Source organism: Alnus glutinosa, chromosome 6, assembly GCF_958979055.1.
Source record: "Alnus glutinosa chromosome 6, dhAlnGlut1.1, whole genome shotgun sequence".
Lineage (NCBI taxonomy): Eukaryota > Viridiplantae > Streptophyta > Magnoliopsida > Fagales > Betulaceae > Alnus > Alnus glutinosa.
This window is the reverse complement of record NC_084891.1, coordinates 29,930,400-29,947,063: the sequence shown is the minus strand read 5'-3', so window position 1 is coordinate 29,947,063 and position 16,664 is coordinate 29,930,400. Positions and strand designations below refer to the sequence as shown.

General features: G+C 36.4%; 2 protein-coding genes and 1 non-coding gene across 3 annotated transcripts; 2 read left to right on the top strand and 1 right to left on the bottom strand.

Annotated features, from left to right (window-relative positions):
* Positions 1-4,193: 4,193 nt before the first annotated feature.
* LOC133870503 (monosaccharide-sensing protein 2-like) lies at positions 4,194-10,562 on the top strand. Its single transcript, XM_062307659.1, has 6 exons — positions 4,194-4,626; positions 4,960-5,080; positions 5,357-5,917; positions 7,191-8,137; positions 9,553-9,740; positions 9,955-10,562. The coding sequence occupies exons 2-6, from the start codon at positions 4,999-5,001 to the stop codon at positions 10,397-10,399; spliced, it is 2,223 nt and encodes a 740-aa protein (XP_062163643.1). The 5' UTR covers positions 4,194-4,626; positions 4,960-4,998; the 3' UTR covers positions 10,400-10,562.
* A 702-nt stretch (positions 10,563-11,264) lies between these two features.
* On the bottom strand, positions 11,265-14,771 carry LOC133870173 (protein MULTIPLE CHLOROPLAST DIVISION SITE 1). Its single transcript, XM_062307234.1, has 5 exons — positions 14,592-14,771; positions 14,235-14,504; positions 13,483-13,649; positions 12,865-13,252; positions 11,265-11,859 (listed from the first exon to the last, which is right to left on the bottom strand). The coding sequence occupies exons 1-5, from the start codon at positions 14,634-14,636 to the stop codon at positions 11,656-11,658; spliced, it is 1,074 nt and encodes a 357-aa protein (XP_062163218.1). The 5' UTR covers positions 14,637-14,771; the 3' UTR covers positions 11,265-11,655.
* A 62-nt stretch (positions 14,772-14,833) lies between these two features.
* TRNAW-CCA (transfer RNA tryptophan (anticodon CCA)) lies at positions 14,834-14,905 on the top strand. Its single transcript has one exon. It is a non-coding gene; the product is annotated as a tRNA-Trp (tRNA).
* Positions 14,906-16,664: the final 1,759 nt, after the last annotated feature.

The following is a 16,664-nucleotide window of genomic DNA, read 5'->3' as shown; positions in this document are numbered from 1 at the left end:
TTTTATTTTTATATATCCACGCAAAAGAGGGAAGAAAGATTCGAACTAGAGATTTCCGTTTCATGAAACGTGATCACCAGCCGATTAAGCTATCCCTTAGAGACCATGCAACACTTATGTTGAGTAAACAGCACATGTAAAGGCAATTGTAACAATTTTTAAGGAGAATTAGGGAATTTTTGTTGGGTGTTAAATTTTTGAAATCATAATTGAATTTTTATTTTGTTTACAAATTTTGAAATTTAACTTTTTAAAAAAAGTCAAATAAAATATAATTTATTTTTTTAAAAAAATAGAATCATAGTTATATTTTGTTTCTAAAATTTTGTATCCAAACAAACATCACCATGTGCGCCGTTTTAAACAACGTGGCCCATCAAGAGACGGCCAAATTTTGGGCTTTCTGGATTTTTGTGTTGGGCAATCTGCATCAGCCATTTGGGAAAGGACACGTACGCCATGGCGGTGGTTAAAAGAACCTACATCACCCCACGTGGCACCTACATTTAGCTAATGGTCTTCACCGGCATTAGTTAGTGCATTGTCATTTGACAGGTAGATTTTCCAGGGCCTCTCGATACGGCAATTGAGTTTTTTTTTTTTTAAAAAAAATTAAGGACTGGAATTTTCTAAAATGTTTTACAACTCACACATAAAAATAACATATATATTTTGACATGTAAAAAACACATGTTATTTTAATATTATATACATTTTACATGCTTTTTTAATAGCATTAATAAAAAAAAATGTGTGTTTTTCATATATTTAAAGAATACATGTCATTTTTATATATAAGCCGTAAAAAATTTATAACAAACTGACTTATAAAATTTTTTTGTCCAGGAATTAATATTGTTATCTTCAATAATAGCGTGTAGGAAATTTCGGTGCCTAAAAAAAACCTTATTCATGATTTGAAATGACCATTATCAATTGGAAATATTCAAAACAAACAGTTTACTAGGCGAGCATTTTCTCCATATTAGTGGTATAATTTGTTTAGGGTTTTTTATTTTATTTTTATTTTTATAAGTATATCAATAAGAAATTACAACAAATAAAAACATGGAAAAATTACATTTTAGTGCCCTAAATTACCATCCGTTTTGCAACTAGCCCTACAAACTGTCAATACTCCGACTTCGGCTCCCCAAACTATCAAAACCTTTGAAAAATATTCTATTTGGCGTAATATTCCCATCTTATCCTTTTCACGTGTCATTTTTCAATTACAAAATATTTTTTAAAAAAAAAACTAAAAAAAAAATTAAAAAATTGAAAACAAAAAACACTAAATTTTTATTTTTTTTTATTAAAAAAAAAATAGAAAAGGAAGGTGTTTGGGGGTGGCTGCCTTGGGGAAGGGTGTGGTCGCAAGCCACCCTAAAGGTGGCACTCGTAGGCCACTCCATTTTCTTTATTTTTTTTAAAAGAATAAAAAAAAAAATTCAGTGTACTTTTTTATTTTTTTTAAAAAAAATATTATTTTTTAATTGAAAAATGACACGTAGCAGGGGTAATATGAGAATATTTCGCTAAATGTGGTCTTTTTTCAAAGGTTTTGGTAGTTTGGGGGGCCGGAGTCGAAATGTTGACAGTTTGTGGGGCTAATTACAAAACGGGTGGTAATTTATGAGGCTAAAATATAATTTTTCCTAAAAACATTTGGGCTGGAACAACCCAACAAAAAGCCTCGAATTAACCTTATCAATGATGGTAAACATATATTAAAACAGAATGCATCAAATAAATGACACGGCCCTACATATTCTTGGTACAAAGACCACGAAAAGTGGTTGTCAATAAGACGGTTTGATAAGGTGCACCACGAATGGTGCAGCCTAGAGGTGTAAAAAGGGTCACAAACTTCGAAAGGTCCAATAACTTAATCTATAATCCAGCAAAAAATCAACTGCAGTAAAGAAAACACTGATGATGGCCAAAACGAAACTCATGGTAAAGATAGCTTTAACTGCCCGAAGAAAATTAGGAAAAGTTAAAAACAAAACAAAATTAAGGAACAACACCGACCATTGGCGAGGCGGCGGCTACCCGTGTTTTTTTGCATGATGACTTTTCTTTTAGGAAGGAATTGTCAAAGGATGTCTCTATCAATCTTAGTAGTTGGCATGATTCGGAGAAAGAACCATTACTTTTATATTTAGATTTTATCATATAAAAATAGATTATATTTAAATGATTATTTAGCACAGTCAGCATCATATATATATATATATATATATGACTCCGGATCTAGCTAATTTGCCGCGCAGTGATTATGATTTGAGATTTCTTCGTTACTCTTTTTGGTAAGTTTTGTTAATGCATTTCAACAACTCCTCTTAATTTATCACATATTTCCAATTAAAATGTTTGAAGGAGGTAAGTCTTTGGTTTATTAGTCTTCTTTTTAGTATAATTTTCTTATAAATTCATGTGGTAGTTTACATTTTAGAGGCCGACATAATAAGTGTTGCAATTACTTTCATATTAACTATAAATATAATAAGTATTATGTAGACGGTTACGTGACAATCTATATTGAGTAATGTTACACACACTTTCACTTCCTCATACTCATTTTCACACTTCCTTATATGGCTTTTAAAATCATCATTGAATTAAAATATAATAAAGATCTATATCAAAGCCAATGATAATTTTAAAAGCCATCTAAAAGAGTGTGACAATGGGTGTGGAGATGTGAGAGTGTGTGTAGTATTACTCATCTATATTTTAATGATTGACATGATAAGTGCCAGTAAACTGCTATGCTAGTTTTTAAGAGACTTGTAAAAGTTGTAATACTCTAATGTTTAATCTTCCACAAACTCAAAAGACGCATCGATCTCAACATATATTCTAGCAAAACAAATAATGCTCTTAGCAATAGTTAGACCGTCTGTGTGCAATGGCTTACCATCACCATTGGCAATCTAACTAAAGCCATTAGGAGTTCGAAACTTCAGGGGCACGCGAAAGAACTTCACCGTAACAAGCAACGGGTTTAACACGTTGACAGCTCAATCCGTTGCATATTTTGATAGAGAGAGCCAGCAAGATCCCCAGCCACTTGTCATTATATGTAGATCTTAATGCTCTTTTTCTTCTTTTTTTTTTTAAAATTTTTTTTAACTCAAATCCATTGAAAAGCGATGTAGAGATAAAACTGTCAAAGCACTTTGTGGTTGTCAGATCTAATTAGAATGGCGACTATGTGCCATAAAATTGGGTTTCTTTTAATACTAAAATAAAAGAATGTGGTATACCATTATCTCAACTTTGCATGACAAATCCATCTAATCAAGCATTGTTGCCAACAAATTAAGCCAAAAAAAAAAAACAAAAAAACAAAAGAGAAGTGGGAGAGGAGTGCATAACATGGATGATTGGTTCATACATAGGGTATATATATATATATATTAAAATCCTTTTATTTATCTTTGTGAGGGGAAACGCAAAGAATGTCTCATTACTATAAAGTTAAACGAGTATATATATTAGACAAACTACGAATAAAAAGAACACAAAGGTTGCTACTTGCTAGGCAATCGAGAAAGAGGAATGTGGAAAACCTCAACGTGATGTCTGAAAAATCGTGGCCACAACGATCCATTACAGAAGCCAGCTTTTTTCAAACTTTTTTTTCTCTCATCACTCTTTCGGCCTACTAGATTTTGTTGGTGCCTCAACTGGGTGCACAACTTGGGCAGTTCTTGGAAGCGCAAGACCAATATTTGGCCCATTAATTTGTGTACTGTCTCTGCAAAAAGCAGAGTTTTGTGAATACAATATATTTAGCAGTTATCTTTTTTGTCACTTCTTTTGGCCAGCCAGTTTTCTTTCTGCTTGACGACAAAAGATTGGGCAAAGGGTTACGGAAAAGGTGAAAATGGGAAGCAAAAAGATATATATAAATGACAATTACCAAGTACAATTATTCCATCTTCAATGAAAAAAAAAAAAAATAGACCGTTTGGAAGCCGAAGATTAGTAGGTTCTACACGTAGACTCGAAATCTTTTTTCTTTTCTTTTTTTCAACGGTTGACAAATATTCTTGGACTTTGTTCACAACTTTTTATCATTTTTCTTTTGAAAAAAAAAATATATATATATTTTATAGTTCTGAGCATAAATTTTACATGGACTTGAAGGTCTCTGACTGTCCGAACCATAGGACCCAGTTGTATATGTTGGAATTTGTTGATGAGGTCAGCATCAGCAGCGAGTTATATGGGTCAGAGCACGGTGTCGAGGGACGTTGAAGGGTTGTTAGCAGAAGCTGCTCACTCACCTCTCTTCATGTCTTGAATCTTGATCTCCATCTGGGAAATTCATATTAACAAACTAGGCATCTTTTGTCCCCATACAGAGATTCCATTCAGGAAGCCAGTTAGTTCACGTACCAAGAGATATATTTTTTTTCCTATATACAAGGAAAGATTACAGTGGAGCAGAGCTGTAGTGTCTGGCGGTTACTTCTCTCTCTCTCTTGCTCTCTCCCTCTTCAAAACCGCCCCTTTTTTCTTCTAAGGCTTGGGTACTCCAAATTCGCTTACTTCGCCTGCCTGTCTCTCTTCTCTCTCACATGAGCCTGACCTGTCCCCATTTGCTCTGAAGTGGTAAGGAATCCGAAAGATCTGAATTTTCGGGTGTTTTCGATTTGCTGATGTTGATGGTTGTTCTAGTGTGTTCTTAACTGTGTTGTTTATCGACTGGTTACTATTGATTTGGATTCGGTATGTGGGTGTGGTGACATTTTAAGTTTAGTGAATTTATGGCTGTGATGTACTCTGCCTGTGGGTTTGACATCCAGGACGAGGGAATAAAAACCCATTGGCTCTCTTGCAGTAAGAACGGGTTACCGATGAGTGTGTTCGATCTGGTTCAGTAGTGGGAATGGTTGGTTGGTTGGCTGTTTAGTTTGTGTGATCTGGTTTTTTCTTTTCTGACAGGTTAATTCTAGATTGGGGATTTGATTGATTGGTGGAAGGATGAAGGGAGGAGCTGTGCTTGTGGCTATTGCTGCTGCAATTGGTAACTTCCTGCAAGGATGGGATAATGCTACAATTGCTGGTACTTCTTCTTAAATTTAATTGATTTTTATATCTTTTCGAACTTGAACCAAGACAACTTAATCCATATTATACTAGTTTGTGTGCAATGAGATTTAACTTGACGGAATTTGTTATTAATAGTAATTGATTTCTTTTCATGGGCTCCAACTATGGCATTTTCTTCTTTTGCTTTGTTTTCATTTCTTTTTTGGTCCCCATTTGGCGCTGAATGTCTAGTCTCAATGCGTAAATGTTAAAAAGTAACTACTCTGTGATCTGGTTTCTTTATCTTCAGGGAGTATTGTTTACATAACGGATGACCTTTCTTTGGGAACTACTATGGAAGGTCTTGTTGTGGCTACCTCGCTCATTGGAGCCACAATTATTACAACATTCTCAGGACCTGTATCAGATTGGCTTGGTCGGCGACCAATGCTTATAATCTCATCAATGCTCTACTTTGTAAGTGGTTTGGTAATGGTCTGGTCACCCAATGTCTATGTCCTATGTGCAGCAAGGCTTTTAGATGGATTTGGAATTGGTCTTTCGGTTACTCTTGCACCGGTGTATATATCTGAGACTGCCCCACCAGAAATAAGGGGATTGTTAAATACTCTTCCACAATTCACTGGTTCGGCTGGCATGTTTTTAGCATATTGTATGGTTTTTGGGATGTCACTGACGACCTCACCTAGCTGGAGGTTAATGCTCGGAGTTCTTTCCATTCTCTCTCTAATCTATTTTTTCCTAGCAGTATTTTTCTTGCCTGAATCTCCTCGGTGGCTTGTTAGTAAAGGAAGGATGACTGAGGCAGAAAAGGTTCTCCAGAGATTACGTGGAAGGGAAGATGTTTCAGGTTCATTCTTTTATTGCAAGTTTGTTTTGTTTGAGGGCTCTTTGCTTGTTTTTGTTGATGCACTTGGTTATCTTGACTCAGACGTTGAATGGTGTGCATCATTATCTCTAATTATTTTCCATATATCAAGTTCATGCCTGATTAATCATTCATTCACAAGATAACAAAGGCATTATATGTTTGCTTTTTTGGGGCATTGAAAGAATTTCAAAATATTGTTTTCGACATTAGTGATTTGGAAAATTTTCAAATCATATTTACTGTTCATAGGTGTCATTGTTGTTTGGCATTGGTTGCATCTATGGAGTGATAGTGACTGTTTGACTATAAGAAATTTCTTGGGTCATGTTTTTTGGTTGATAAAAAATCGGTCCATAATAATGAATTTGATTCCATGATTTTGAATCTAAAGCGACAAAATTAGAAATACTAAGCTTTAAAAGATATCCGTCAAGATCCTTAATTTAAAATAGGTTTAAATACATAACGGAGTATAAATATTTCAAACTCATTGTAAGAGAATATCCTTAAATTCAAGACATATAAGGTTGTAAAAAATATGTTGATTATATAAATCAATTGACTTAATATAATTATGATTGCCAAAATTGGAACCATTCAGGTTATTGTGAAATGGTTTTGGAATATGTCACAAATTTTATGGTATGATACTTAGAGAGAGACCTCATATGACAATATCTTCTGCACTGTTATGTAAGCTTGCACTGGAAAATCTGCTTCATTTTGTTTTTTGGATTGTGCAGTAATACCAAGTGTTAGAGAACATAATGTAAGCCTTAAATTATTAAGAACATATTGTTTCTGGAAGTGGATTTTTCTGACACTTTCTGAGAGATTTTCCATAAATCCGATGAATGGGAGGCATAGAAGCATAAGTTGCTGAAGGAAAGAGAGTTTAATCTTAACTATGATCTAAAGAAGCAATATTCAATGAGCTTATGTGGTTGTACTGTTCCGAGATAATTATCATTTCGAGCGACATGTTGTCTCTCACTCCCTTGTTAAATGAGTAACTTTCGTTCTTTCTTTTTCTTCCTTACATTGTGCTTCATATGAACATCTTAGTTCTTGTTTTCACTAATAAAAGAAAAAAAGAAGGAAAAAGAAAAGGAGTTTTGCTTCTTACGCATCTTATGGCATTAAAATCTATGAAACAGAAGTTTTAAGGTCATATGAAGTTTTTCTCTATAGTCGTTGATTGTCTGTGACTAATTTATCATGTTGATCTTGCTAAAGCATCTTTGATCCACAGGTGAGATGGCTTTGCTAGTTGAAGGTCTTGGAATCGGGGGTGAAGCATCTATAGAAGAGTACATTATAGGTCCTGCTGATGAAGTTGCCGATGATCAGGAATCAGCTGCTCGTAAAGACACAATCAGATTATATGGACCTGAAGCAGGCCTCTACTGGGATGCCAAACCTGTCACTGGACAGAGTGCTCTTGGCCTTGCCTCTCGCCAGGGAAGCATGGTGAGCCAAACTGTGCCACTCATGGACCCTCTCGTGACTCTCTTTGGTAGTGTCCATGAAAAGGTCACTGATACAGGAAGTATGCGAAGCATGCTTTTTCCTAATTTTGGCAGCATGTTCAGCACCGCAGAACCTCATGTTAAAAATGATCAGTGGGATGAAGAGAGCCAGCAGAGGGAAGCTGAGGACTATGCATCAGACGCTGCTGGGGAAGACTCGGATGACAATCTGCATAGTCCACTGATCTCTCGTCAGACAACCAGCATGGAGAAGGACATGATTCCCCCTCCTTCCCATGGCAGTACTCTGAGCATGAGGCGCCATAGCAGTCTCATGCAAGGAACGGGGGAAGCGGTTGGTAGTACAGGTATCGGTGGTGGCTGGCAGTTGGCATGGAAATGGACTGAGAGAGTAGGTGAGGATGGAAAGAAGGAAGGAGGATTTAAAAGGATTTATCTGCACCAGGAGGGAGGTCCTGGAACCCGACGTGGGTCCCTTGTTTCACTTCCTGGGGGAGATGTTCCAGCTGACAGCGAGTTTATTCAGGCTGCTGCTCTAGTAAGCCAGCCTGCTCTTTATACCAAGGAGCTTATGGAGCAGCATCCAGTTGGACCAGCAATGGTTCACCCTTCTGAAACTGCTTCAAAAGGACCAATTTGGACTGCCCTTCTTGAACCAGGGGTTAAGCGTGCGTTGTTTGTTGGAATTGGAATTCAGCTACTTCAGCAGGTAGTAAATGGTTACGTATCATTGATTTTTAGTGCTATACTTTTTTGCTCCAATTGGATTTGAATGAAAGTGGGGATCTAGTTAGCACTATTCTGATCCAGTGAGTAGATTGCTTTAGTTTTCTTTCTTGTTCTTCTTCTTTTGAGGCCCCTTCTTTCCTCTTGTCATTTCTTTCATAATGGTTCACCCATTTGGAAACTGCTCTTAGAGGGCAATTTGGGCCAGTCCTCTTGTATTAGTGGTTAAGCATGCATTATTTGTTCGGTTGGAATCCAAGTAGTTTGTGGTTTGTAATTGGTCATTTTAACTGCTTAACTGCTATTTCTCTAATACTTCTGCTCTCGGTCAGTCAAACTAAAAGCAGTGACCCAGTTGGTACATTTCCAATCCATCCATGTCTATTAGATTAGCTTCATTCTGTTAATCCCACTTTTTAGATCCTATCTTTTGTCTTTCCTTCCCTGTTATTTTAAATTTAAGGAAAAAAATACTATAGAGGTCCCTATGGTTTAACCTTTTATCAAATCACTCCATAAGGTTTAAAATGCATCAAATCACTCCTTAAGGCATACAACGTATCAAATCATTTAATAGTGAACAATACTACATAGGTTGATGGTCATATCATATCCAATAAAATTTTGACGCATATACATGTCAATGAGTCAGCACCAATTAACTTTGCCACACTGTTTTAAAAATGTCACATCAGGAAAAAAAAAAAAAACTAACAAAAAAATGAATTGGAAAGAATTTTTTTTCTTTCCCTTTCATTATTTCTTAGTGTTTTTTTTTTCCTTGATTTGGCATTTTTGAAGTGATGAAATTAATTGGTGTTGATTCAACGATATGCACACGTGTCAAGATTTTATTGGATATGATGTGGCTATTAATCTACATGCCATTGTTAAAAAATCTAATGGATGGAGTGATTTGATGCGTTTTAAATGGTGTGATTTGATTAAAGGTTAAACCACACGGGCCTCTATAGTATTTTTCCCTACTTTAAAATGTTGGTTTCCAAGTCATGAATTCTTGGAAGGAATGGAGAATTCGAACTAAGTCATTCTTAGTCCCCTGCCATAACCATTGAGTTCTTTCCGCTATGAAGTTTTGTCATTATGGATACCTAAAGAGCTGTTGTGCGACAAAAGAAATGATGGTTATATTCACATTTATGGACTAGATTTCCTGTGTGGTACCAATGGGATTGCCAATCCTACCTCACATCTTGCCTTCTCTTGCTCTTATATTTTCCTAATTTACTTATATTTTTTATTTTATTTTGAATTCAAAGCTTGTGTATTCTTCTTCCAGTTTCCTTTGCATGGAAAACTTGTGTGTTTGGTCAATTGAGTTCTTATAATGCTATATGGTTAAGTTAATAACTACATTTTTTCTATATGCATTGGCAGTTTTCCGGAATAAATGGGGTTCTCTACTACACTCCCCAAATTCTAGAAGATGCAGGTGTTGAAGTACTTCTTTCGGACTTGGGCCTTAGTACAGAGTCTGCATCATTCCTTATTAGTGCATTCACAACCTTGTTGATGCTTCCTTGTATAGTTGTAGCCATGAAGCTCATGGATATTACTGGTAGAAGGTAATTTATTTTTTCTCCTGAATTTTAGTTTATCACATATTCCTCGGGTGGGTGGATTAAATCAAGATCTTCTCTCTTACATATTTTGCCTAAGAGTAGAAGATAGGAACACTCATCTTTTTGCACATGTTTCATATTGCCTTTTAGTTCTGGTATATGTGTCCCTTGCATGAATTATTCTCTCCTGATTAGGACTAATGAACCCCTATTGCAGGACGCTGTTACTTACTACAATTCCTGTGCTAGTAGTGTCGCTCATTGTTCTAATATTTTCACAACTTGTGGATATAAGCACGGTTGTAAATGCAGCATTGTCAACTCTTTGTGTCATTATCTATTTCTGCGTTTTCGTCACGGCGTACGGGCCAATTCCTAATATACTCTGCTCTGAGATCTTCCCCACAAGAGTCCGTGGCCTCTGCATTGCTATCTGTGCCCTTGTGTACTGGATTGGAGACATAATAGTCACCTACTCATTGCCAACGCTGCTCGATGCAATTGGCCTAGCTGGTATCTTTGGCATCTATGCTGTTGTGTGTGTCATCTCCTGGATATTCATCTTTTTAAAGGTTCCAGAAACCAAAGGCATGCCCCTCGAAGTCATCACTGAGATGTTTGCTGTTGGTGCAAGCCAAGCTGCTGCTGCCAAGAATGAGTGATCGAATGCTTTCAAGCTGCTGCTGTTGGAGAATTTTTGCTTCTTGTGCTTGCATATTGAATGAGAATATATTTCTGATTCAAACAAATTGAAATTTTTTTGCGTTGTATGATAAATTGTTGGAGGCCATTTCAATAAATAGCATAGTTTTTATGATTTGTTTACCCATTGGTAGCCCACCTGGTCTTTCAGGGACTTGTAGCGAGAATCATTAGTTTAATCCCAGTTCTGTAGCCGTATTTTGGACCAGCTTGTTTGGTACGATGATTTGTGTAGGGTGACAATTCGTGTTTGCGTGTCAGGTTAAGGTTGTGTTAGGACATAAGTATAAGATTATATATGTCAATTTTAATCTGACTTGTTTAATTTAACGAGTTAGACCTCTCAATCTTAACTCGCTAATTTCGTATTGAATTTGTATCGGGTTTATGTGTTATATCAAAAACTATCAATCTTAAATGTTACGTGTTGGGTTTAAATCGTATTAATATTATATAAATTATGTTGAAATATAAGTATAAGAGTACGTGTATATAACACCGTTACTTTATTTTGTTCGCCAGGCACCATCACTTCAACTAAATCGTAAAAACAGAATTCTCTTCTATTGCCTTTTTTTCCCTGTTCTTTCCGGTATTGACCAGCTAATTGTGGGCTTATCCTCTCACATTGAAGATAACGTAGACAAAATCTCGCAGCCAAAGCATTAGGCACATTGAGGCTATGGATCTCAGTAGACACCTTGATACACTGGCTATCTTTATTGCTAATCATATTGTGCGAGTCAGGAACGACCTTGGCGTTGCTAACAAGATTGATAATTTTTTATACAATCCTCCCGTTTAATTAAATGAGTCGAATTAAAATTGACTTATATAATCTTCTACCTATATTTCGACACGACTTGAATCCGACATACAACATTTAGAGAGAGAGAGAGAGAGAGAGAGAGAGACCAGCTGCCAGATGGTACAACAAGAAGTGAAACGAAAATGGTGCAGCCAGCAGGTAAGGCTCTGAATACATCGCAATCTACGTACAAAAAACTGAAATATGAAGTAGTATCATTCTATGTACAGTGCAGACTTGGCCTTTTAACTTTGGATATCAGGGGCGGACTAAGTTAAAAGGTTACAAAAATTTCGAAGCAATTCATAATTATCTGGACATGTCTGGTAAAACTCGGAAATCCAGTGTTCGCTGCACAGCAACTCTATTTGATAAATGACAGTGGCATTCCCAGAAGCCAGATGTAACTCAAAGTTTCTGTGTTTCTTCCGAGGATGACTTGCTTTCAAATGAAATTGAGGCACCATCTGATTTTGGAGGCATAGAATCACCAGTTTGATTATTAAACGGGCTCTGTTCTATTTGCTCACGTGACCTTGGTTGCTCCTTGAATGGTCTCCCAAAATCTTTAGCATTTCTAGGATCTATCACTAAATTATTGAGTTTTTGCTCCTGCAACAAACAAACAAGAATTTTCAGAAAGGAAAATTTCGAGGGGAGGGGGAGCAAGACATGCTTTAGAATAAAAACAATTTCATTGAAGTTCTTATTTTAATTAAACAACTTCTGTAGTCAATTACACCTATAAAAGGATGCTGGGTAGAGCTGTGAGTTGAGATAGATGCATGGAAATATGCTTAAATTTAAAAGGCAAAAATTGCTGTGTCAAAAGAAAAACAACCTAGTTTAACCACTTCGGTATCAACTTGGTACATATAGGCCCTACAATGAGATATATTTATGAACCTCTAGCCTGAAACATGGATACATTATAATAGTAATAAACTACACCAATATATATAAACGAACTGATTAAATCAAGGTAAGCCCCTAATGACAAGAAGGATTAAATAATCCGAACAAGACAGATTTGAGAACATCTAAAACTTTTCAGAGGGACCAATTTAATATTATGGTAAATTCAAGTACTCCAAGATTATCCTTATTTTTTACCATACAAGAATCTAAGGGCAGAACTCTTAGTTGGTCGATTGATTCCAAAACCCTAATTATTGTAACAATTAAGGCCATGACAATTCTACGGGAACCAGTATTACCATGGCATGATCTGCAGGCATTACTGTTGGAATCAGCATTGGGAGTTGGTGGACTAGAAATTCAACCCCAATCAGATTCATTATATATGGGAATTGTATCTCCTGCGTTTGGCAACATCATCTAAAAGTGCACCTAAACTCAACAGGGTCTTCAGCCAGACTTAAGGTTGACTACAAGGATCCCAATTTCATAGGATCAAATTTGGTAACAGCTATCTTAGCTCCACTTCAAAATCATTCAACTACATCCAGCTTTGCAAACTTCAAGAAACTGGATATTGTATCCAAATGCAAGAAATCACCTCCCTAAAGGCTGTGAATGTTATAAAAGATATTGAGCATAGATATATTTCCCTATTTCTAGTAGCAAGCATTGTGCAACACAGTCCTTAGTACTTACAATCTGTAGTGCTTCAAGCTTTCTCTGCAATGCCTCATGCTCAGCTCGAATACGAAATGGAACACCATGCTTTTGATGCACATTATTTTGTGCCATGTCTTCATCAATCTCACTAGCTGTTGTTGCAAAAGGATGATTCGCAGGAATCCACCTAATTGAATCAGGGTCAACATCAGGAGGTACGGATTCCCCTTCTTTAAGGAACACTGTCGGTCTCTTCCACTGGTATGCTCGTGACCTCCTTTTCTGATGGATAGCTTGTTGCTCTTCCGTCAGAGTGACTGGGGCTAAGCGATAAACCTTTCCACACATTTCGATGGTTGAATTGCTTTTCCCAACTTTCACCAATGGATTATTGAATGGATCTTCATACTTGAGAGGCCTTGAGCTGCATGAAATTCGCAAGACAAAGCACATCACTATTGGTGCAAAGATAATGTCATCACTGAAAACTTGGGAAGTGAATTAAACAATGGTTAATATAGAAAACTACAGGCAACCAGATCATATGGTAAAAACACCCTCCAATTACATCATGCGGAAAGCTTTTACAGTTCAAAGCTCGAGAACAAATTGATCCACGGAAAACAGGGACGGGATTAAGGATTAGGTTCATACATGCCTCTTCTATCAGATCTTAGCTGGCCACGTCTGACAAGATCAGCTACAGAGCCAGGACGGCTGTACTTCAACTTCCTTGCTGCATATACTCTTACAGTGATGACCAAAAACGCAGTTGCGATACATAATCCTATTGCAAAATTACGCCCACTGTATCTATTCATCTGAGACCAAAACACAAACACCCATAATTATTTGTGCATCGATAACCGGCATATAACTCTCTTAAAAAATGCAATAACATAACTTTGAATCTTAAAATGTCCCTAAAATTTCCACAGCAGAAACCCTAATCTCAATATCATCTAGTATTACTTCACAGCACAGACCCATACAACAACTCCTGAATCAACCTTGTTTACCAAAACCAAATCGATCAACTAGTCACCACCCGCTTTATACTTTCAAACAAGATAATATTCGATCATTTTATACATTAATGGCTGGTAGTGTTATAAAGTCATCATTATAAGCATTCCACGAGCTAACATCAAGCACACACACAAACCCAATAATTATATCCCTTCGAAGTTATCTATACAGCCGTTGCTACATCAAATTGGATAATATAAACCACATCAATCAAAAATATCACGTGCAATTGAGATGTAAGGCAAAAGTAACAATTCCGCAGAGGTGGTGAATGCTGAGACAGCAAATTATAAACCGTTTAATCCAGTTTAGGGCTATTCAATCCGTCTCTAATTGGATTTCAAATTTCAGTGTGAGATTAAGAGAGAGAATTTTACCACGAAAACCAGGGGAGGGAAAGAGCTTATCATTCCGTGGAATTTGGCAACTGGGTCTTTTACAGTCACGGTAAGTCTCTCACTCTTAAAAACCGATTCATCTCGGTCACTCTGGTCCTCACCCCCGCAACCCGCCGAACCGGTGACCGCTCTCACTACGAGCAACTTCCGGTAAGGCTTTAGTCGGCTCCGGTTCACCCCACCACTACTTAGCCCGAATTCCGGTCTGAGGTCCACTAAATTCGAATGCTTTGAACCCCAAATTGGCGGCTTTACATAAAAAATAATATTAATTAATTAATTAATTTAGAAAAAATCAAAATGTTTATGGAAAGGAAAGGGTATTGGGGTGATTACCTGGAAAGAAATGGGATGGAATTGGAGAGCCCCAGTTGATGCCATTTAGGGTTTGTGGATTTGGACGATCTCATAAATAAAAGGCGTAGCACTATGAGCTAGGATTAGGGGTTTTCTGAAGATTAACCGTTGAACCCTACGAGGGTTCTGTTGTGAACGAAATCTCAGAACTGTTCCGCATTTGGTTGAGATTTTGTAGTAATTAGAGTAAATATTACTTGTTTAGCAAACTCTTCAAGGTGGGATCCGTGGCGCAATGGTAGCGCGTCTGACTCCAGATCAGAAGGTTGCGTGTTCGATTCACGTCGGGTTCAATTTTCCTCTTTTGAAATTTACTTTTTTCATACTTTGGACCTAACACGTGGAGAATGTGTTTCCTCCTCATCTTTTCACCCTTTCGAAATTACTTTTTTCATATTCATGATTTTTTTTTTTATTTATTTATTTTTTTTTTATTATCAATTTTGCAATCATACTTTCAAACTTTTATAAGTGTCAACGTAAGTGTATTCATCTTTCATTTTTTTTTCAATTTCACCGTTCCGTTAAGATTTTTCATTAAATTCTATCAAAATTTTTAAAATATCCTTGTATTTTTTTTAAAAAAAAAATAAATCATAAAAATTTTCAAAAATTCAGGCAAATATATTTTTAAAATCTCGTTAAATCATGACCAACGCTTCAATCCTTGAAATTTTTTATTTTTTCTTAAAAAAAATGGGGGGTATTTTAAAAATTTTGACATTCCTCAGTTAGGATTTAATGAAAAATTCTAATATGGTTGAAATCGAAGAAAAAAAAAATTGAAATATGAATATACTAGATTGACACTTATTAAAGTTTAATGATATGATTGCAAAAGTGAAGAAAAATCATGGGTGGTAAGTGAAGTTTTCACTTTCCTTTTTTATGGGACGTGGGCCACGCGGCTTAGATGATTGGAAGTGAATCCATTAGAATTGAAAGACATGTCTCTTATATCTTATTTATGGGATACATATCTCAATTCTAATCGTTCAAATTCTCTTCTTTTTATCCTTAATTTTCCTTTTTTGGTGGGACTCGACTTAGATGGAATTGTACCATTATAACTGAGACATGTGTTTCTTATGTCTTATTATAGGTTACTTATCCCAAATTTAATTAGAATTAATGGACTAAACTTAACACATAGAGAATGTGTTTCCCTTTTGTTTTTTCACCCCTAGTTTTCCTTTTTTATGGGACGCAGCTAAAATAATTGGAAGCAAACCCAATAGAATTGAGAAATGTCTCTTATACCTAGCTTGTTATGGGATACATATCTCAATCCTATTTGTTCAATTTTTAGCTAGTCTAATTTTAATTAGAATTGAGATGTTTCCAATAGAGGAAATGTTGGACAAAAGTACAGTTTTCCTAAAAGAAAATGGTGGTGGTGGTGGGCATGAAGCACAGCTTTCCTTGTTCGTGGGAGTGGCCAATTTGCCTTTTGCTAATTGCTAATTGCTCTGCACATTGATTAATATATAGACCACTTTCTATATTTCCTTCTCGATCTTCCCACTCTCCTCCAGCCTCACTGGTTTTGCTGCCAAGATTTATGCATGTGATTGGCCCCTTGGAAGCGTGATAAACATATGGGCACTATCGAGTATAGGGATTGGTGGGTTAGGTGTGGGCACATGAATTATATATATATGCACATGTGAAGAGTGGACAGAGCCGGTTGGCCCGTTCATCACCTTTATGCCTCCCCACACTATCAAACTCATAATACTATTTTTGAAGTTAATATCTTTTTGCTCTTTCCAATTAATTATATCACCTGATTGAGTAACCTGATGATATGGGACCGGGATTCTTTGCAATTGTCCGTTTCTCGATTGCGATGAAAACGGATAAAGAAGGCTTCGATGGATGGATCGAGTACTCCATGTGCCCGAAACAATTGTTTGTAAACGTCTGCACCAATTGTAGTGCGACTGCAATCGATCAATCAATAATAAAAGTGCTGATCGAACATCAATCAAAACGAAGGTTTTTGGTGCCACCATTTCAACCGATTGATATATTATTGGTTGATAGCTAGGG

Bases quoted from the DNA above. Each gene is read 5' to 3' on its own strand.
- LOC133870173 (XM_062307234.1), bottom strand. From the start codon at position 14,636: ATGGCATCAACTGGGGCTCTCCAATTCCATCCCATTTCTTTCCAG. The intron at 13,650-14,234 runs GTAAAATTCTCT...TTTTGGTCTCAG, and splicing joins TCCCTCCCCTGGTTTTCGTG to ATGAATAGATACAGTGGGCG. The intron at 11,860-12,864 runs GTAAGTACTAAG...TGTTTGTTGCAG, and splicing joins AGCTTGAAGCACTACAGATT to GAGCAAAAACTCAATAATTT.
- LOC133870503 (XM_062307659.1), top strand. From the start codon at position 4,999: ATGAAGGGAGGAGCTGTGCTTGTGGCTATTGCTGCTGCAATTGGTAAC. The intron at 5,918-7,190 runs GTTCATTCTTTT...TTTGATCCACAG, and splicing joins TGGAAGGGAAGATGTTTCAG to GTGAGATGGCTTTGCTAGTT. The intron at 8,138-9,552 runs GTAGTAAATGGT...ATGCATTGGCAG, and splicing joins GAATTCAGCTACTTCAGCAG to TTTTCCGGAATAAATGGGGT.